Source organism: Cryptomeria japonica, chromosome 11, assembly GCF_030272615.1.
Source record: "Cryptomeria japonica chromosome 11, Sugi_1.0, whole genome shotgun sequence".
NCBI classification, from domain to species: Eukaryota; Viridiplantae; Streptophyta; class Pinopsida; order Cupressales; family Cupressaceae; genus Cryptomeria; species Cryptomeria japonica.
The window spans coordinates 24,000,877-24,025,104 of NC_081415.1; the positions used below are offsets into that span (position 1 = coordinate 24,000,877).

Sequence of the window (24,228 nt, forward strand, 5' to 3'; positions counted from 1 at the left end):
AGTATCTTAGAGGTAAGTTAGGGGTTGTACTTCGACATGAAGTCAATTGCAGCAAATGGGGAAGCCATCAATCCCGAAGCCTATTGAAAATCTTGAAGCAGGATTGGTGAAGAGTGGAGCTACTCCACAGGGGGAGCAACTAGTTGCAGAGTGGTGAAGCATGAAACTGTATGGTTAACCTTCACTTTGGCATTACTGTCAAAGGGGGAGAAGAGTTGTATGATTGAATAGCCAGTTACTAGCTGAAGACATGAAGATACAGTTGAAGGAGAGTATATAGAAAAATGTAAACCAGGATTCCTATACCTGTGTATATGGTTTACTCTCAATCATCATAATCGAGGGTATTGATATTTGTATTGCCATCAATGCCAAAGGGGGAGATTATTAGCATTGCATGAAGATTGCATTGATGAAGTATAGTGTTGTCGTTGATGTTAATAGCAATCGGTAATGAAGATGTGTTGCAACCGATAATGATGCAATAATGCAATCGGTAGTAAAGCAGTGAAGGCAATCGGTATTGGTATTATTATTGAAGCAGAGTGATCAACTAGTAACCCTAACCAGTTGATAAGCAGAACCCTAACTGATGGAGCTTGGAGAATCGGTTGTGATGATCTATGATCGAATGGTGATCGAAGATGAAGATACCACGTATGTATGATGCACGTGATGAGTTTCAAAGTGGTTTTGGCACGTGAAGATAATTGTTTATTTTGAGAATGATCAAATGCATAGCATGAAGTGTAAAACATGTGATGAGTTACAGGATCCAATGTGTGGTGATCCAGGAGCGGTTCAAGTTGTCTAGAACAATGTGTAGCTGATTGCTATGTAATCTAACGGTCGTGTTGGAACCAATATGTTTGTAATCTCTATGAGATTTGTAGGTTTTGTTTTGTGTTACCAACCTATTGTATTTTCTTATATAAGGTCGATGATTTGTTTCAAAGTTGTGTTGGCAAATTTGGTTAAGTGTGATTGTTGCCAAACTAGAAGGTGTGGCAGAATGTTGTGAAGGCAAATAGGAGCAAAATAGGATCTGATTAAGCAAGGATGTGCTATTACCAGATCAACAAAGAACATGTTGTTCTCTAACCATTACAACAGTTAAATCCCCTAACCAGGTAAGCTTTAACAGGGTTCTTGTTTAAATTCTCTAACCAGGTGATCCATTAGCTTGGATTTGAAATCTTCCACAGAGGTTGCCTCTAATAGAGTATTGCCTTTAACAGGGTATTGTAGTCAATCCCTTAACCGGGTGGTCCTTAACCGGATTTGTTCTTAACATGACATTATTGTATAAGCTTCTAACGAGGCTCGACTCCTAACAGGGCGAATTTCAGAAGAGTTCAGAATACTTGTGGGTATTCATCCCCACCGTGGTTTTTCCCATTTGGGTTTCCACATGAAAAATCATAATGTCAAGTGGTGAATGATTTTGTGAATGTGTTTTTGATATGGTTGATATGAATAACTGGTTTAAAGCCACTTAGATATGTTTAGATAATCGGAAATGATCTGAAATGAGTTATTACTAATATTAGTGAAGTGGTTTAATGTTTTGGATAAATGGAATGTGAGTTTCAGATCTGTTACATTGTATCATTGATGTTTTGGTCAACCGGTAAAGTTTTACAGTGCAGTTGCAGTTTTTGATACAGTGACTAAACCGGTTAGTTTAGTGATTGGTTTCTGAGTTGGAATTAAGTTTGGTGAAATTTTAGTTTATTTTCTATCTACTGATTCACCCCCTCTCTCAGTAGTTGACCAAATCCGTATAGTTTCATCATATTATCAGATTCTATAAAAGCAAGCTTAATGGTTGAAGTTGGATAGTTATTAGCTTGGCTCTCATTGTATTGAGCCTACTCTTGAAGAGTGCATATGTAAAGCATAACATGGGACATGCATATACATGGAGGATGCATTGGAGAATCTTATTGTTTTATAAGTATTCATGGAGACTTTGTAAGTGTATTACAATATTTTAATTGTTGAATAATACATTGAATGTGGATGCTTTTGGAGGCTAGGTTTTTCCCTCTTGAGGGTTTTTCAAAGGTATGTCTTGTGTTAACATGTGGTATTTCTTTGAGCTTTGCATATGGTTATTATGTAAGCTTTCATGCATTCTTTTCTCTCATCGAGTAAAGTAGGAAATTGTTTGATCAACCTATATGATTTTTTCAATAGTTTCTTTATGTTAGCCTAACTTTTATAATCAATACAAGATAATATAAGTGGATTTTTTATGAGTCAAAGTGTTACTTAAATTGTTACCTTGTGTTATCTTGTAATTGTCACTATATGTACAAGGTTGTAAAATTTCTAAATTATTCTTAGTTTTGGGTGGGTTGGGGTGATTTCCTTATGTTCTAGATATTGTTGGAGTTTCAAACTTTTGGGTATGTCACTCCTGATATGCCATCTCATTCATATCCACTTCCCGTTTGTCTATTAGTTTGTCAACCTTCATCCTCATGACGTACCCTTCCACCCAATCCCAACAATTTGATCTAGAGCCTTATAAAATTTGTTGACCTATTGGACTTGTCAAAGTTGTCATACTCATTTTCCAAACTCTCAAATTTAATAATTCCTTAGAATATATTTGATCATAACACTTTTGGACATGGTCATCCCATTCTAATGCTTTCATTCATGCCTAAAAAGCTTGATTATTTATTGTTAAAATATTTGTTTTTCAATGACAAATTTTTATCATCCTTTAACTAGTGTACCATCTCCATTGTTCCCCGAAAACTCCAAAGTTAACTATTTGCCTAAAATTCTTTGTAGAACCAAAATGTCACACATGTCCTTCCACAATATCATATATACTCCATAATGTTGGGGCCTATAATTAATTTAAAATATAAATAATATCATAAATAAGAAATATGGGATGAGACATTGGCTTGCAACTTTATTTGAGTATTATGTCATGCAAATTTGATAAATTTGGTCATTGTGAAGAATAATCTTATTGGAGGGGATAATTTCAAGAGTGGTAAGAGAAAGATGAAGTCTACACTTGTGGATCTCCTTGTTGATATTGGTATTAAGGTATACAATTGGAAGAGCTACTAGTAATTTACCACTTTCATGGCATTGTTTAGTATGCATTTTTAATCTATACTAATCTTTGGTTTGTAGTGTAGCCAATCTCCATTGTGAGCTACAATTGTTAGAGAAACAATTATATGATGAATTTTCAAGCTCCACAATATTTCCATTCCAAGGAGATTTCAAAGATCAATGTTGTAGATGACATGGTTTCCACAACACCATTTTGTTTAGGCTTGGTGAGCACCTTGACCATTTGGTGTTCATCAAGGTAAAACTTCAACATTGACTTGCTCACTCTTTCTTAGTTTATTTGAAATTCATTTTATATGTGAAGAAATATTTCTTATTTTTATTTGAAATTATTTTCTTATAAGCTCCTTTCATTTGGGTAAACTATGTGGTTTTTTCTTGGTGATTGACTTATTGGAATACTATTTTTGGAGTTTTCCCCTTCCATTTTGATATAGTTTTAGGATATTCACTCACATCTAGGCCTGCTTAACTTGTTAGAAGTCATTTGCAAAACCTTTGTAGCAAAAATTATACTTTAATAATTATGTAAGAAATGTATTAATTATGCTTTAGGTTAGATTGCCTCTACTGTATTCTATTTATAAGGTAGTAATTGTGCTTGTTCCTCCATAGCTGAAGCTTTGGTATACACTTCTAAAATCAAGAAAGATGTAATTAAATACCAAATTTATCTTCCTCAAGGAATCTAATGTTTGTGTCTGAAATTTGTGTGAAGGGATTTTAAAAATAAAATTATATTTCATGTATAATTTAATATTTACACATGCTTGCCTTGCTCTATACCATACTTTCAAAAACATTTATAAATAATGCATTACAATTGTTGTGTTTGTAAATTTAGACAAGCAATCCTTTCTAATATGAACTTGCAGTTTGGGCACAAATCTATGTACGTTTTAGATATTTGTAGATGTTATTCTAATACACTTCTAGAGGTGATATTTTTTTACAATTATTTTACGTGCAATGCAAGTGTTTAAGATTCTTAGGTTCACCAAAATGTGGACAAGAAAAAGTGGTTTAATTTCCTTTAAATGCTTAAGAATTTAAATAAAGTAGGTATATGGTTGATCAATTAGTATAAGATATTTTGCAACATACAACTTGTCTTGTACAGTGGAAATGCATGTTTGGAAAACTTGGTTGTTTGATGGTGCCTATGGATATGAGATTCTTCATACTAAGAATAAGCAACCATATGTATCTTGGGAAGATCTTACCTTTGTGTCAAGGTAGCCTAGTCAACATCCCCTCAAACTAGCTTCCCTATATATCCTTAGACAAGTCAACCACCTTATTGATTTGCTTACTCTATTAGAATAACCAAAACAATTACTCTTAACAAATATCCTTGATACACGTAGAAGGAAAGCAAGATGATTAATTTCCTCATGTTCTAATCAAAATGGGTCCTTTGTTGAGGGTTGAGAAGGATGATAGATGCTTAGTTTCTTTATGTTACTTCCATAAGAAATGATCATGTTTCTGGATTGACAATTGATATATGCATAAGTAGTGGCAAGCCAATGTTGTAGGAGCTTAAGATTAACTCAACACTCTAAGCTCATCAGCAAAAACAATGATAGCCTTCCAAAAAGAGAGTATACAAGAAAAGAGTTTGCTTAATATTAATATCTATGAGATATGCTATAAAGTGTACAATAGCCATGATTATAAAGGCAAGGTGAGTTATAGGATCAAACAAGATGTCAAAATGTGCTTTAATCCTATAATATGAAACAACTAACTTACACATTGTAGTTACGATTCATGTATGATTTCTATAATGACATGATTGAATTATGAATTATATTTTGTTTTATGTCTAGTTGGGGACCTTTACATCATTTATTATTGTGTAGGTACCTATAGAGAATAGAGCTGGGCCCATGCAGATGTGAAAGCAAGTATGGGAGAATGTGTATTTGGCAACTCATCAAGTTGATTGTAACTTGATTTTATTTCAAATTAAAAACCAATAACTACGCATACAAACGTATATGTATAAACTACTTTGAGTTTTGAAACTTATGCAAGTGGGTGGTTATTGTAAACATAAAAGATTTAATGTAATTATAAAAGTGAAAATTTTGGGGCACCTTGTCCTATATTAGAAATGAACTTGCATGTATTTTGATAATATTTATTGATCAACTACACATCCACAAGAGAACATGTATTAATGCATATGACAATTTTTATTAGATATTGTAAAGCTTTGTATTGGTTATAATGCAAAAGTTCTTTGGTGTTCAAGTGTGGAAGGGATGAGTAGTATTGGAACATGGGTGGCTATTGGATCCTTAAAGAGAATATTATAAAATAAAAAAGATTAAAACTAGTGGTAATTTAATGATCATAATCAAATCACACATCAATTTAGCATGTGAAACCTTTCATTATAGAAGACTCAAAATAATTTATCTACGTTTTTACCTCAATTATTGTTCCTGACTATAAATATATTGACAGAAAACCTAGTAAAAAAAATGAATAATTTTTTATACTTATCATACAGATAGTAGTTCTGAAAATGCCAAAACATATATGCTTACCACTACATTTTTTTTTCAACATGAATGTCTTTCCTCCTAGATCAATGGAGCCCTTTTTATAATAACATTTTGGTTTGAATACTGCATAAGAAAACCCAATAACCCTATTTGAAATATAATACGTTTTGATCGATCTTAATTTGTAAGGATATGCCTGCCTAGAATTACATATGCTCTCAACATTTATATACATTAATATACAAAATGTCAGCTCACCCAATTGTAACCATCAGCATTAATACACATTAGCATGTAATATGTCTTTTCAAGCTTTGAAAAGGAGTTTCTACTGTAAAAGCCCCTAGTAATAATATATTTCTTGACAGTTATATACCAATTTCCAAAATAATAAAAAGAAACAAAATTACGAGTAAAAATTTAGCAGAAGCACCCTCATCCACTCTTATATTAAAATTCATTTTATATATACGCTGATGGTGGAAATCTTTGCATTTGCCGTAAATAAAAACCTAATTGGCAAATATTGTTAAGATTTATGTTATACATTTTTTTGATAAGATCTAAAGTTACCTCTCTTGCTAACTTGATGAGTTTTTTTGAGTTTCAAACATACGGTAGGTTTACAAATGTGAACTTTGTGGCACTAAGATTCAATGGGCATTCCGGACAAGTTTTGGACTTGTGTCACTGCCAGATGCAAGGGCAGCACATTACACTAGACCATGGTGACAGAACTTTACATTTATACATTTAGTTGATTGATGTGGTCACGTTGGCTTTGCTTCTAATATCAGCTTTTCTATTGTCATCCACATATATCTAAAACTTCTTGTATAGCATTTTGCTAATATCAAGATGCATCAGCTTTCAGGTCTTGTATGCTCACTCAACCACAGAAGGGGGCTTTATACGTCAACGTGGATGTAATCAACTTTTCAAACACCATTGCAACCATTGGAGCCCCAAAAAATATTGAACCCTCTATTATGTTAGGGCTTTACATGGTATTTGACGGAGGCCTCTCAAGAGCTATCCAACCGAATTTCCCTTTCCGAAAGTCATATAAGATACGGAAGGCAGCTTGAGTCACATCTCCATTGAACAAACGTTGTGCCAATGCCTTTACATATCTGTAAGAAGGCAGATAAAGAATGCGCAAAAATCAGTGGGTGACATGAAATTAAACTTTAATACATTCTGAAATAGTAATGAAAAACTCACATTTCTCCCGAGCAACAATCTGCATTTATCTTATAGCGATTTTGAAGAACTCCTCCTGCATCAATCATGAGGTTTCTGAAAGTTATTATATTTTTTGTTTCTTTGTGAATCAATAAGGAGATTTAGAGAATCAATAAAATTAGGGAGAGGTTTATTTAAGAGCCAAAAAATGTAACTGGAATGTCTAGAAATGGTACCATAAAAGGAAAATGGCATACTAAATCAGTCAAAGTATGTACATAGCACGTTGAAGAAATTTGGAACAGCTTATTGAAAACTATATGCATTACAAATTAAAGTCCGAAAAATTATTTGCCAAGAAAATTGAGAACCAATGAATGCAATGTTATAAAAATGATGGTAAGTCCGAGGCAATACCATAACCATTTACTTAATTCCTCCCCAAAACTGGGCCAGACACCTCTGAAATTGGCATGGTATCATGATTCATCACATTCCCTAGTGTTGATTGCTAGAAAGATGCAACAAGGATACTTGTGTATATTAAGGGAAAACTAAAATGGGGACTACAGTGCACCTTCAATGACGAATTCAGTTTTTTGGTTAATCGACTCATATTAGATAGAATATCTTACTTCTAGAAAAATGACATAAAATTCTCAATTAAATCCAGGATCTTCAATAATTCTGTACAGAAGCAAATGTCATCACGTGGGATTGTAAATATCAATGCAAATGTCTTTTATCATGATAAGAAACTAACAGTCCCACATGTACATCATTTTTTACGTGTATATCCCACACAGATGAAGACCAACGTCCTGTTGCACAATAGAGAGTTACATAACTGATGCCCTTGATTTGGAATACAGGGAATGAATTGTAAAAACACATTTGTACAGTATTTGGAGTAAGGGCACTTTCTACTTCGCTTGTAATTGCAGTGCGAGAAGCAAGCTTTTCTTCAACTTCTGTATTTTCTTCCTTGTAACTAGGATCCCTAATGCTTCTCCTTGCATGTTACATCTTAAATATATTGGCTTCAAATTGAACTCATTCTATTTTTGACATATTTAGCCTAGGGGTGTTTAATATATTTACTGGGACCATACATGTCACTATCAAACAAACATCTTAAAAATATGAGCAAATGTGTGTGTGAAAGAGAGAGAGAGAGATGAGAGAGAGAGAGAGAAAGAGAGAGAGAGAGACCTGCATCTGGATGCTGCTTCAGAATCTCTACGAGAATTGCAGCCACACCAGCAACAGCATATGATCTTTCTCCTATATCATCACAAATTGCCAATTTGATTGCAGGAGCCTGATCATTAAACCGCATTGGCAATATACCAGGGGAACCTAATAAATCTAGGTCTTGACCAATTCGAACCCACCTTTCAGAAAAAGCAGAGAGTAAGTGCAATGCAAAGAGATCTACTGCTTTCTTTGATAATTCTGTAATCACTTTTCTTTATATGTCATTAATTAAATATTGATTCCCTATTTCTTAGAGGTGAGAAAGGTGAGAACATGTAATATTAATGAAAAACAAAAAAATCTTGCTAATGGGCACTGGTTTAGATGATCAGACATGCATGAGAAGTAACAGAATGCCTATGTGACAAGGAAAAAGGTTAACAAAACACTGATAATGCCAGGATCAGTTAAAAGAAACGCACTTCAATTCCCTGGTAACCCCTGGTCTAGATGCTGTTGCACAGATCTTTCGCTTAAGAAGGCGGTTAATCAATGATGATTTTCCAACATTTGGATACCCAACCACTCCCGCTCGAGTCTGCTTTAATCTAAAACATAAACATGCATAAAGAAACTAATATTAGCACCCTGATTTCTCTGCTCTCCCTAAGCATAATATATTTAACTAGTGAACAAAGATTTATTATGTAACTACCTACACTATTTACAGAAAATGTCCAAGTTGTATATTACTATATTCCATTCCAGTGTTCCACGGAGACGCATCCCCCTCCCCCACCAAAAAAACCCGCAACCCCTATAGGGGGATGTTTCCGAGACTTGGGGTCTTGGGGAAACGTCCCCCACAGCACCACCACCTCTGCCACCTCTGTTGGTGATGCCACTGGGTCACTTGCTATATACTGATTGCCGAGGGTACTAGGAGATGGGTACTTGGAGACTCTGGAGACTTCTACTGATACTGGTAGGGTTAATTTTAAAAAATAGGGGACAATTTTTTCAGGGTTGCAGGGAAACGTACCCTAAACCCTTGGAGACCCGAACCGGATACTGGTTCGCATATCCCGTGTGGGAGTCGCCATTGGAGGCGTTTCCGGTTACAGGAGACGTGGGCGGGAGTCGGCAAGGCGTCTCCCGACGTCTCCAGGCCGAAAATAATAAAAAAATTAAAAAACGCAAAAAAAAAACTAAAAAAAAACCCTAAACGTCGCGCATCATAACACATACGACAACGAAAAAGTCAAAGACAACGCGAGTCGGTTTGCAGCGTCGCGCGAACATATTTCCAATTTCCGGATTTCGTCGGTTTGCAGCCACGGGTTTCATCGATTTGCAAGCAGGGTTTAGTGTTTACCACAAAAACAACAGGTTTTTTTCATTTTGCCTTCCATTTTAGCGTTAAAACATTCAATTTTTTACCCTTTTTTGTGGGTTTCGTCTGCATTTTTGGCATTTGCTAGGTTTCGTCAATTTTATATTTTTCACAGTATAGGCTAAAAAATTTCGAATTTTATTTTTCTGGTTTCAGTCTGTGTTTTTGCCATTTTTAAACTTTATATTTTTATTTTATAATATAATATTAATATATTTAATATTTATTATTTATTATTAAATTATTAATATATTATGAATTATATCAATTACATTTATATTTATAATATTAAATTATTAATAATTAAATTATTAAATTATTAATGTATTATAAATTTATAATTTTATATGCTGTGAATGTGAGTGTATTTGTGTCTGTATCGAACATTCACAGTTAATATTATTAATTTATTAACTATGAATGTCCAATCTTAATATACTGTGAGTGCAATTTTGTTTTCAATTTTACTGAATGTGAATGTGAGTCGCCATTGGATGCAGTATATTTTATTATTTTATTATTTTTCATTTTTTATTTTCAAGTATATACTGTGAGTTCAATTTTGTTTTCATTTTTTAGTGCAATAATAATATTTTTCATTTTTTATTTTCAAGTATATTAAGTATGAACATTGAGCAGTAAGAAAAAAAATTATAATCATATTATTCTTTTGTTTTAATTTTAAACTTTAATTTTCTATTTAGATTGAGCATTCAAAATGTCGGGTGGAGGAAGACAAGGGTTGTACCCGCTATGGAAGTATGTTAATCGTGTTCCGGGGCCGAAAGTGTAATGCCCCGTCAGGAAACCCCGAAGGGATAAGCTAAAATTACAAGAATGGAGTGCAATTTTTTTTTTTTTTAAAAAGTTACAATCACATAAGATGCAACAAGATATCAAAGATTCAGATTACATAGCGGGAGACATCAACTAACACCTAAAGAGTTTCCCAACGAGATTACGTAAGTTTCACGATTCACTTAGCTCACACAATTAATCCAGAAGCTGAATGTCTTAACAACGAGATAATTCATAATCAGGATAATCTCTTTCAAAGATGGGAATATAAATCACAAGCAATGACTCATCATTAAGATCCATTCATAAACTTCATTCAATCCTTTCATTTAAAATTACAAACCATACATCTAACATTCTAAATCACTAGGATTTCATCATAACATGAGAGATCTTTCCAAGCATATTTAAATTCCTTGACAACAACTGAGTATATCCATTACTCTAAGTTACGTTCTTACATATTCTAACTTATTGCATTTCAAAAGACGATTGCATATTAGCATCTACGATAATATCATCTAAACCACTTAAGTATTTGATCAACATGGCACACAAGAAAGAACTGCATAAAAGCATTTATAGTTAATTCCAATTATCCACTTAACCATTCTAACATAAGCTAATCATACATGATAAAGCTGAATAAAGGAAACATAAAAGAATGCATCACATAACACCATAATGATCTCGGAGTTCACCCCTAAAGGGCTACATCTCCGGGTCTGCTCAACTGCAAGACCCCCTCTGATAAATAATAAAGTTAAGAGTACAAGAGGTTACACCAATACAATCCAGCCATCAAGGCGATACATAAACAATATACAACGACCACATCGGTCCATTAATACATAAACGATCCTTAAAAAGAACAGGATCCAGCTGCACATAATCAAAGCTAAAACAAGAGGTCCATGAGAGCATCCATAAAACTGAGCCATCACCACCCAAGGTCTAACAGGAAACCAATACTCACAAGGGCAGCGACAAAAGGACGACTCACAACGGTACTCAAAACAGGACAAATCAACAACACACTAGCGAACGTAGGGACAAGTGTCATCACACAACCTGGTATGGATACCATGGCAAGTCTTCTTAGGCCCCGGCCCATACACTGGTAACCCTGGCAACCTAATCCGAACTTCCGGCCCATCCAAGCCTCATGTGGACCCACACATCCTCTCGTGAAGACAAGGAAGGTAGTTTGCCATTTCAGGCCTTCTCACAGCATGTCGAATCTATGATAGCACTCGTCCCATGTGTGAGGCACAATTATCTTAATTAGAGATTATATTCTAATCTACTTAGGTTATCACTTATTAGACTCACTTTCGACGGGTTATCCAGCAGCCACTTTGGGCGTGGCCCCCAATCGAAAGCCACTTTCCCATACGACACTAGACTATACTCAACGAACTCAAAACCAAGGAATACACATGGTCAGACGAACGGAGTTCAAGAAGAGAGAAACAATCATCTGGTCAAACACAACTCAAGGGTAATCACTTACTGACGGTACTCTAACTAGAGACCTGACAACTAAGGTTAACCACGAATCATCATTTGACTCTCACAAGGAGGATATGACCAAAATGACACTATCACAACCAATAGTCAACTCGGAATCGAGGACTGGAACAGGAACACCAAATCATCCATACGACAGGGTCCTATTTAAACAAAGCAAAACATGCCGTTTCATAATTAAAGGCGAATACAGAAATTAAACTCGCAAGGCAATAATCAGAAAAGACAATATTTCCTCAAATTGATTTAAACATTACAAGGCGATCAAGTTTTCTACAAGATCCAAATCAGATTACAGTTATCTACCTCAACTGGGGATAAGTTGTTCTTGGTCTTCTAACTCCTAAGGTTCAAGCATTGAACAGGCAAATTAAGCCATAAAGAGTTTTAACCAATTCATATTAATCAAATTCAGACAACCATTAAACAATTAAAATAAGATAATTAATCTCCATTCCAAAACGTCATTAACATACTGGTCTAAATTCAATCTCTACAGATTCATAATTTCAATTCTAGTTACATAATACGGATAACGAAAATAAAAATGCTGAAGGAGAATCTAAATGGAGATAGTCACTTCCAAGGCATATCGTTTAAATTCAAACACCCACGATAAATATATCACTTACTTTTCAATTACTCAACTTATATGTTCTTATATAGCATTTAACATCATCAATAGTAATTCCATCGTATTAAAACGATTTCCCAATAACAGATTGTTCTCTATTATGTTTTTAAGCAATAATACCTTAATCGTACTACAATTCTAATTATACCTAACATTAAAATAACTATCATTAAAATGATATAAAATATCATATGTTTTCTTTTTGAATGATAAAAGAAAATACATTTTTAAAAAAATCATTTTATAAACTAATTTAAAACATAAAAAAAAAACGCATTTAAAATAACGTTTAAAACTACTACGGTTTTTTTTAAACTACGTTTAAAACAAAAAATGCATTTTAACCCTTAGCGGCGAGGGCGGGCTATGCCCTAACCCTAACCGCAGGGCATTGCCCAAGCGGCGGTGCCGCTGCGGTGCCCGCAGGCCCGCGGCGCCCTGCGGCCACCGCAGTGAGCCGCGGCCGGAGGCCCTAACACCAACGGAAGGCGGGGGTAAAAACAACGGAAACGGGTGGAGGAGAAGGGGCGAGCGGGGGACGCGCGGGGGAAGGGGAGGGGAGCGGGTGGAGCTCCGCTCCCCGCTCTCCCAAACCCCGACCCACAGTGAAACATACACTCACACGCCCAGCTCGATAACAAGGCAAAAAAACCCTCTTCAAACATACAGTTCGAAATAATATAAAAAGAAAATATATGTTTTCACTTTCCATAAAAACACAGTCCGAACTAGAATGGACGCACAGTTCATAAAAAAAAACGTATAAATTTCTTTTTCCTTTGGAAACACAGTTCGAACTGCCAAAACAAAAACGCCCGAAAAGAGTTTCAAATCGAAAACTTCAGATTAAAAAGGGGCTATGTTCTGGAATAATATTAAACATCCTTCCCAATAACAAGGGTTTCAAATTGACAGCACCCAAGGGAGATTTCCACCAAACAAATTCATCAAGAACAGCCATTTTCCAATTCAAACAAAAACTACAATTGAGAGTTGGATCCTACCTTAACACGCAATCCTGGAGTAGCTGAAGGAGAGCCCCCAATCCTGCCAGGTCCAGCAAACTGCTTCTTCTCCAAAACCCCCAAAAATCTTTCCAACCAAAATCTCCTCCAACAATGTCCATCCTCTCCAAATTTCCCCAAATTTGGGTTATATGGAAGAGTTGACCCAAAATTTCTATTTTTGGAATAAAACTCTTATTTACAAAATAACTCTTCAAAAATTAATTCTTTTCAACTATACAACAATTTAACTTGTTTTTCAAATCAAAAATCGATTTCTCATATAATCAAATTCAACCTTTTTAATTTAATAATCCAACAGAATGCAATTACGTCTATTGCGATAAAATACAAAAATTTCTTTTTTCAACAGCATATATAAAATACATTAAATATTCAAGATCGATCATTTAATCGAATTTACTCCCAATTTAAAACGAGCAACCCAATATCAACGAAAATCACATAACGGAAACCAAATTAATCTAATCCATTAATCATCAATGCACAAACGCATATTTAATCAAGATAATTACTAAGGACTAAATAACCAATTTAACCAAGCACACCAAGCACGCAAATCGAGAAGGTCAACCAAACAGACGACTCGCAAACCCAAACAAAAGAGGGATTACCGACGACGACAGGCGATGCTCACTTGAGCACGACTAAGGTCAACTAGGGTCTTACGACCACCTAATCCGACTCTAAGGATTAAAAAGGTATGCTCAAACCTGCAAAACCAGGTGACGACGAACCTCGCACTCATGCGACTTCGTACCTGAAATCTCCTGCAACCAACGATCATACATGCATACATATATAATAACTTAATGAAATCATTAGTCCGATACTAACATCACGAAATGAGAACTCTGAGAATCTGCATACAACTAGTGTGAGAACCACATCAATAGCTATGCGTTAAATCAAACCTCTGATTGTAACATCGTATTACGATTAACTAATCAAGATTAAACCAAGGTTAGAAATAAACTAGGGTAGGGGTACTACATTCTCCCCCCCTAGGTTCCGACTTACTCCTGGAAGTCGTAAGGCTAGATGGAGAACATGTCGTACGCATCAGCCCTGAAACTCATTCAACAAAGATCAAATCGCACATAGAAATCCTTTCATAAATAAATGAAATATTACTGCAAAATCCTTAACAAATGCCATTATCCATTGGCAAGATACATCTAAAACCATACATTCCTTACAATATTCCAGGAATTATCCACAATCATAGCAGAGAAACAAGAATTTTCTTCCTTTCATTGCACCAAATTAAAACATTACAAGGAGGTAAACAACAATTACCATAATCATCGACCAAAAATGACAAGAAAACGTGCCATAATGATCAATTTCCTTTACCAATCCATCTTAATCATAAAATTTAATATCATAGAACCAGCTCAAAATATCAATTTCTACAGCCAAATTAACTTTCAATAATTAAGAGCAACAAAAATAACTCAATTGGTTACACTTGCCAGGCATAAGAAAACCTTTCCAATGACTATGTCCCATAACATAGCGACAAGTTAACACAATTTACTCCATGATACCAATAATAACCATCCACATAACTGGAATGCATAACACAAAAGGCCACATGTGAGCATGTCTAATGCTCGGTCGAGGATAACATGCACGATCAGCATCTCTATGCCTGATCTCATAACAACAATATGATCATAAATATCCAATATCTCACTCAAAGGCTTGATGGTGCTAGGCACACCATAGCGGTGCTACCTTCCATACAAGACCTTTGTGAATATCCCTTGTTGTGCAAGGTGTTTAGCCTCCAAGAGATAGTCACCACACATAGGTAGGTAGTGGATACTAGCTGCTCTCACAGCCTCACATACCTCCATCCTCAAGGTTCCTTGCGTCTACTTCCTCGCATACACTCATCCAAGCCCGTCTCCTACGTTCTTGGAGAGGAATTCACATTGTAACACAAGACCAGCATATGAAAACAATAATGATAAACCAGTTTAGCCACCAAAGTACCAAAGATTAAAGATAATAAATCCTCAATTCCAACAGTAAGGCAAGAAAATAATCCGGAATCTCAACACCAAATCAAAAGTGCAAAAGATCACAAGATTGTGGCTAAACCTTCACAGTCAAAGTAGAATAAATTGCTGGCCCACAAAGAAATAAAGAAATAAATAAAAGAAATTCATAAGTGCACATTACATCACTACGTGACTAGTAGCTAGCCACCAACGAGGAAGGAAGGAACAATCGTCTAGCTATCCTAGTAGCTCATCATGTGGTGTGGCCAAGTCACACATCCACATGGCATGGCAGTGTGCACCTCGACATCACCCCGCATCACGTCGTCACGTGGCATGGCTCTACCCTATACCTATCAGTAAGCCGCATGGAAATGTCTACTACATCCCGCATCGTGTCTCAGCACGGCATGGCAATACTCCAAGCGGACAAAGCACGCAATGGACGTATCCCGCATGGCAGTGTACCCCGCGGATAAGGCACGCGCTGGTCACACTCCGCATAGCGATGTTCCTAGAAGGATACTCGCCGTAAGCCAGAGGTATACATGGCTAAGGTCTACCCACAAGTCTACCAACACTGGTCAGTTGGCAACTTATGTAAGAACAATAACACGCCTCTCATGAAGACAAGGCAACAGAATCTCCAATAGAATCCAACAATATGCTCCAAAAACTGCCATCTATATGCTCAAATGAAGGATAGGAATAAGGCTGGCACTCATGAACCTTGTAAATAGGTTCATCACAAGGGAAAGTATTGAGTACACCTTGATACAGTTTAGTAGTACAACTATATCATTCCTCGAAGTAGAGAAGCTAAAGTCGCTTCGCGTCGATATTACTCGTACGCCAATCCATACTATTCAAGGAACGGTTACTTCGAATACTACCCCTTAACATACTGAGTTACCCACAACCCGAGGTTTGGTACTCAGCAGGGAAACAAATAAGCAACATCACATAAACAGTACGGTTTCCCATACTCATAAACAACATATCCTCCATGGTTGATTACTTCACCAATCCATGGGCACACATAAAAAGCACTGGTTTCTTACAATACACACAAATACACCAGTACTGGTTTAGTCACATTTACGGGGAATACTTTTCAGTACGCTAACATCTATACAAGGAAGATTCCAATTATGCTTTCTATATAAATAACTGAAATTATTAACAATTCACAATTATGTAAGGAAATAACATCATTCTTATAGCTTTATCAAATTTCACTAAGCATTCATAATTTAAATTACTAGCTACGCAAATTCATTTCTAAAACTTAAGACTTTCATCTATCACTATGAAGCCGAAAGCAAACATACAATTTCACATGTTTTATAGGCATTCTATTTAAATCAATGCACTCTTCAATATCATTTCTAAAAATCTTATGATTAGGCAAAGAGAAGGGAAAGAGAGTTTGATAACCAAACCATTTCCTACAAAACGCAAGATCAAACAAGATCACGCTCCATTAAACATTTTCTCACTATAAGCCTATCATTTCAATTACACGGTTTTCATTTCGCTACCGTTAGAAGGATGACAATCAGCCTAACAAAAACATTTCCAATAATTATGGTTGCAACAAGAGGTTCTAGTTTTCCAAACAAGCAGAGATCAAGAGAGGCAATCTTTTCGATAATGCAAGACCTCATAAGAACACTCACTTATAATAATACAATATAGACACATGTCATACTTTGCAACCTATTAGAAAGATCATATTACGATCAAAGATAAGCAAAGAGCTATTACCCAAATAACACATATTAATGCACGCACATCAAACAAGCTTTCCGTTCGCACTTTCTAAACACATTAAGGTAATTCCACATACCCAAAAGCGAGTTCAATGGAGCATTTGCTAAAATACATCTTCAGTCAAAATGGTTTAATGAGACAAATAAGACAATCTTTCGGAAAACACATTAATATTCTCTCGAAGTTACAATAACATGCTCTTTTTAATACTTCTTCTACAACCGAGCAGTTTCACATAATTCATCTATTCGCATAGAATACACCTTACTAAGGTAGAATTTAATCATGCTACTCCTACAAGATACACATGGAGAATTCTTTAAACGTACTCATACAGTTTTCTCCCATTCACCCAAGATAAATTTTAAACCCATAGCCCTTTAATAATCTAAAAGCATAAGCGACATAAGGCTCGCACAAGGGCTCAAGAAGTCACACCCTTTGCTCTCTTGCAAACAAGAAACTCAAATCAAAGATAATTACACATATCCTAATCATTTAAATTTCCAGAAAGAAGAGAGGAATGGTGATGATCATTTCATTTTCTACAAAATAAGCATTCAATAATTGCCATATCAGTCCCTCAAGTGGACAACACTAAGCTAGATCATAATCTTAAAACAAACACAATTCGCACTTTCAGATTTCAAACAAGCACGGACCAATCCAAATGGATTAGTCTAAAGAGTACAACACTCAATAAGGAAAGGTACATACGACTCTCTTTCCAAATAAGAGTAATCGTAGACCAAGACATCAATAGGCAAACCATGCACATATAAGCACTCAAACACCAACATCAAGAAGGCGAAAACAAGGTGTGAACACACACGTTACACACCCGACAAGGTCTGCTCAATCACTCACATGCAAAAGGAGGACAAGCATACACATAAGGTCGATACACCTCACACAAATAGAGGGCACACGCGACACCAGAGATCCCAATGTTTGCAACATGGGCTCTGATACCAAATGTAATGCCCCGCCAGGAAACCCCGAAGGGATAAGCTAAAATTACAAGAATGGAGTGCAATTTTTTTTTTTTAAAAAAAGTTACAATCACATAAGATGCAACAAGATATCAAAGATTCAGATTACATAGCGGGAGACATCAACTAACACCTAAAGAGTTTCCCAACGAGATTACGTAAGTTTCACGATTCACTTAGCTCACACAATTAATCCAGAAGCTGAATGTCTTAACAACGAGATAATTCATAATCAGGATAATCTCTTTCAAAGATGGGAATATAAATCACAAGCAATGACTCATCATTAAGATCCATTCATAAACTTCATTCAATCCTTTCATTTAAAATTACAAACCATACATCTAACATTCTAAATCACTAGGATTTCATCATAACATGAGAGATCTTTCCAAGCATATTTAAATTCCTTGACAACAACTGAGTATATCCACTACTCTAAGTTACGTTCTTACATATTCTAACTTATTGCATTTCAAAAGACGATTGCATATTAGCATCTACGATAATATCATCTAAACCACTTAAGCATTTGATCAACATGGCACACAAGAAAGAACTGCATAAAAGCATTTATAGTTAATTCCAATTATCCACTTAACCATTCTAACATAAGCTAATCATACATGATAAAGCTGAATAAAGGAAACATAAGAGAATGCATCACATAACACCATAATGATCTCGGAGTTCACCCCTAAAGGGCTACATCTCCGGGTCTGCTCAACTGCAAGACCCCCTCTGATAAATAATAAAGTTAAGAGTACAAGAGGTTACACCAATACAATCCAGCCATCAAGGCGATACATAAACAATATACAACGACCACATCGGTCCATTAATACATAAACGATCCTTAAAAAGAACAGGATCCAGTTGCACATAATCAAAGCTAAAACAAGAGGTCCATGAGAGCATCCATAAAACTGAGCCATCACCACCCAAGGTCTAACAGGAAACCAATACTCACAAGGGCAGCGACAAAAGGACGACTCACAACGGTACTCAAAACAAGACAAATCAACAACACACTAGCGAACGTAGGGACAAGTGTCATCACACAACCTGGTATGGATACCATGGCAAGTCTTCTTAGGCCCCGGCCCATACACTGGTAACCCTGGCAACCTAATCCGAACTTCCGGCCCATCCAAGCCTCATGTGGACCCACACATCCTCTCGTGAAGACAAGGAAGGTAGTTTGCCATTTCAGGCCTTCTCACAGCATGTCGAATCTATGATAGCACTCGTCCCATGTGTGAGGCACAATTATCTTAATTAGAGATTATATTCTAATCTACTTAGGTTATCACTTATTAGACTCACTTTCGACGGGTTATCCAGCAGCCACTTTGGGCGTGGCCCCCAATCGAAAGCCACTTTCCCATACGACACTAGACTATACTCAACGAACTCAAAACCAAGGAATACACATGGTCAGACGAACGGAGTTCAAGAAGAGAGAAACAATCATCTGGTCAAACACGACTCAAGGGTAATCACTTACTGACGGTACTCTAACTAGAGACCTGACAACTAAGGTTAACCACGAATCATCATTTGACTCTCACAAGGAGGATATGACCAAAATGACACTATCACAACCAATAGTCAACTCGGAATCGAGGACTGGAACAGGAACACCAAATCATCCATACGACAGGGTCCTATTTAAACAAAGCAAAACATGCCGTTTCATAATTAAAGGCGAATACAGAAATTAAACTCGCAAGGCAATAATCAGAAAAGACAATATTTCCTCAAATTGATTTAAACATTACAAGGCGATCAAGTTTTCTACAAGATCCAAATCAGATTACAGTTATCTACCTCAACTAGGGATAAGTTGTTCTTGGTCTTCTAACTCCTAAGGTTCAAGCATTGAACAGGCAAATTAAGCCATAAAGAGTTTTAACCAATTCATATTAATCAAATTCAGACAACCATTAAACAATTAAAATAAGATAATTAATCTCCATTCCAAAACGTCATTAACATACTGGTCTAAATTCAATCTCTACAGATTCATAATTTCAATTCCAGTTACATAATACGGATAACGAAAATAAAAATGCTGAAGGAGAATCTAAATGGAGATAGTCACTTCCAAGGCATATCGTTTAAATTCAAACACCCACGATAAATATATCACTTACTTTTCAATTACTCAACTTATATGTTCTTATATAGCATTTAACATCATCAATAGTAATTCCATTGTATTAAAACGATTTCCCAATAACAGATTGTTCTCTATTATGTTTTTAAGCAATAATACCTTAATCGTACTACAATTCTAATTATACCTAACATTAAAATAACTATCATTAAAATGATATAAAATATCATATGTTTTCTTTTTGAATGATAAAAGAAAATACATTTTTAAAAAAATCATTTTATAAACTAATTTAAAACATAAAAAAAAAACGCATTTAAAATAACGTTTAAAACTACTACATTTTTTTTTAAACTACGTTTAAAACAAAAAATGCATTTTAACCCTTAGCGGCGAGGGCGGGCTATGCCCTAACCCTAACCGCAGGGCATTGCCCAAGCGGCGGTGCCGCTGCGGTGCCCGCAGGCCCGCGGCGCCCTGCGGCCACCGCAGTGAGCCGCGGCCGGAGGCCCTAACACCAACGGAAGGCAGGGGTAAAAACAACGGAAACGGGTGGAGGAGAAGGGGCGAGCGGGGGACGCGCGGGGGAAGGGGAGGGGAGCGGGTGGAGCTCCGCTCCCCGCTCTCCCAAACCCCGACCCACAGTGAAACATACACTCACACACCCAGCTCGATAACAAGGCAAAAAAACCCTCTTCGAACATACAGTTCGAAATAATATAAAAAGAAAATATATGTTTTCACTTTCCATAAAAACACAGTCCGAACTAGAATGGACGCACAGTTCATAAAAAAAAACGTATAAATTTCTTTTTCCTTTGGAAACACAGTTCGAACTGCCAAAACAAAAACGCCCGAAAAGAGTTTCAAATCGAAAACTTCAGATTAAAAAGGGGCTATGTTCTGGAATAATATTAAACATCCTTCCCAATAACAAGGGTTTCAAATTGACAGCACCCAAGGGAGATTTCCACCAAACAAATTCATCAAGAACAGCCATTTTCCAATTCAAACAAAAACTACAATTGAGAGTTGGATCCTACCTTAACACGCAATCCTGGAGTAGCTGAAGGAGAGCCCCCAATCCTGCCAGGTCCAGCAAACTGCTTCTTCTCCAAAACCCCCAAAAATCTTTCCAACCAAAATCTCCTCCAACAATGTCCATCCTCTCCAAATTTCCCCAAATTTGGGTTATATGGAAGAGTTGACCCAAAATTTCTATTTTTGGAATAAAACTCTTATTTACAAAATAACTCTTCAAAAATTAATTCTTTTCAACTATACAACAATTTAACTTGTTTTTCAAATCAAAAATCGATTTCTCATATAATCAAATTCAACCTTTTTAATTTAATAATCCAACAGAATGCAATTACGTCTATTGCGATAAAATACAAAAATTTCTTTTTTCAACAGCATATATAAAATACATTAAATATTCAAGATCGGTCATTTAATCGAATTTACTCCCAATTTAAAACGAGCAACCCAATATCAACGAAAATCACATAACGGAAACCAAATTAATCTAATCCATTAATCATCAATGCACAAACGCATATTTAATCAAGATAATTACTAAGGACTAAATAACCAATTTAACCAAGCACACCAAGCACGCAAATCGAGAAGGTCAACCAAACAGACGACTCGCAAACCCAAACAAAAGAGGGATTACCGACGACGACAGGCGATGCTCACTTGAGCACGACTAAGGTCAACTAGGGTCTTACGACCACCTAATCCGACTCTAAGGATTAAAAAGGTATGCTCAAACCTGCAAAACCAGGTGACGACGAACCTCGCACTCATGCGACTTCGTACCTGAAATCTCCTGCAACCAACGATCATACATGCATACATATATAATAACTTAATGAAATCATTAGTCCGATACTAACATCACGAAATGAGAACTCTGAGAATCTGCATACAACTAGTGTGAGAACCACATCAATAGCTATGCGTTAAATCAAACATCTGATTGTAACATCGTATTACGATTAACTAATCAAGATTAAACCAAGGTTAGAAATAAACTAGGGTAGGGGTACTACAGAAAGGATCAGGTGGAACAGCCACTATCAAATGCAAACTTTGTAATTTGGGATGGAAAGGTACCTACACGAGGGTGAAGGCTCATTTCCTCCACTTGCCATGTAATAGTGTTGAAGGTTGTCCAAATGAGTGTGAAAGATATGATGCTGTGAGAGAACAGGAAAGGGCTGATGGGAAAGTTGTTATGCGAAGCTCTCATGCTTCAACAACAGGGGCAGCTACTACAACTTACAGTCATGATATAGAGTCAGAGGTGGATGTGACTTCTAGAGGTTTAGCAACTGAACCGGCTCCCAAAAGACCACACATTGGCAGCGCAAACCCCATTGGAAGATTGTTTGATGTGCAAGGACGAGAAGCAGTTGATGCAGCCATTGGACGATTCTTTTATGCAAATGGAATATCATTCAATGTGGCTCGCTCTCCATTCTATGAAGAGATGGTTCGTGCTATCAATAATGCACCAGCAGGCTATAAACCACCTGGGTATGAGAAGCTTCGCACTACTCTTGTTGATAAAGAAAAAAGTCGATTAGAGGAACAAACTGCACCATTGAAAAGAGTGTGGGCTTAAGAAGGATGTAGTATTGTGATGGATGGGTGGACAGATGCTAGGAATCGTCCACTACTTAATATCATGGTAACATGTAGCAAAGGGCCTTATTTTTTGAAGGCAATAGATTGTTCAGGGCAAGAAAAAAATGCAGAATTTCTTCATAGCCAGCTATGTGATAGCATTGAGGAGGTGGGGGCATCACATGTAGTCCAAGTTGTTACTGATGCTGCCCCTGTTTGTAAAGCAGCAGGCATGTTGGTGCAAAAGAGGTACAGGCAGATATTTTGGACACCATGTTGTGTACATTCATTAAATAATGCTCTCAAGGATATTGGCAAGTTCCAATGGATTTCAGATCTCATAGAGAAGGGCAGAAAGATACAAATGTTCATATGTAACTATCACCACACACAAGCCATTTATCGTAAATTTGCCAAGGTGGAACTTCTCAAACTTGCTGACACACGTTTTGCTTCTTACTTCATTCTTCTTGACCGCCTTTGTGAAGTCAAAGGAGCTTTGTGTTCCACGGTTGTTAGTGATGCATGGGCAGCTTGGAAACAATCTACATCAGATATTGCAATTGAGGTGAGAGCTATGGTCCTTGATGAGCATTTTTGGGCTAATGTTAAGTTTGTTGTGGACTTTATTAAGCCCATATGTGAGGTGATCAAATTTGCAGATTCAGATAAGGCATGTTTGGGAGAGGTTTATGAAGCAATAGATTCCATGTGTGAAAGAGTAAAGAAGATAACTGATGCAAAAGATATTTCTCTATATCCTTTGATAGAAGCAAAGTTACATGGAAGGTGGAACAAACTTAACACACCTCTTCATTGTGCTGCCTATGCCCTTAATCCTAAATGGTATGATATAGAAGTGACCAAAAAGAGAGCTCCACATCAGGATAGAGAGGTAATGAAGGGCTTTTGGGCTGCGGTTAAAAAGATTTATGGCCGAGGTGAGGAAGCTTCAGTTATGAGGACTCAATGGAATAAGTTTTCACGTGGGCAAGGTGATTTTGCTTCTGTGGAAGCTATATATGATATGAAAGTAAAGAAAGACCCTATAGAGTGGTGGTGGAATCATGGAAGTGAAGCCCCTGAATTGCAATCATTTGCAATACGATTACTCTCACAAGTGGCTAGTTCTTCATCTTGTGAGAGAAATTGGAGCACTTATGGGTTCATTCATTCACTGAAGAGGAACCGATTAGGATCAAAGAAAGCAGAGAACCTGGTGTACATTCATAGCTCACTTCGTCTTCTCTCTCATGTAGATCCTGGATACAATGAGGGTCCTTCGGCAAAATGGGATCAAATTTCACCTGATGGAGAC

At 36.4% G+C, this 24,228-nt stretch overlaps 1 protein-coding gene across 1 annotated transcript in view; it reads right to left on the minus strand.

Moving 5' to 3' along the window:
* Positions 1–6,040: 6,040 nt before the first annotated feature.
* LOC131859994 (DAR GTPase 3, chloroplastic-like) overlaps positions 6,041–24,228 on the minus strand; it is a 52,747-nt gene continuing 34,559 nt past the window's right edge. The window contains exons 6-9 of the mRNA XM_059214329.1: positions 8,486–8,601; positions 8,019–8,200; positions 6,846–6,900; positions 6,041–6,754 (exon numbers count right to left, since the gene is read on the minus strand). Coding sequence (XP_059070312.1) covers positions 6,622–6,754; positions 6,846–6,900; positions 8,019–8,200; positions 8,486–8,601 — 486 coding nt within the window. The 3' untranslated portion in view covers positions 6,041–6,621. The remainder of the gene's footprint in view (positions 6,755–6,845; positions 6,901–8,018; positions 8,201–8,485; positions 8,602–24,228) is intronic.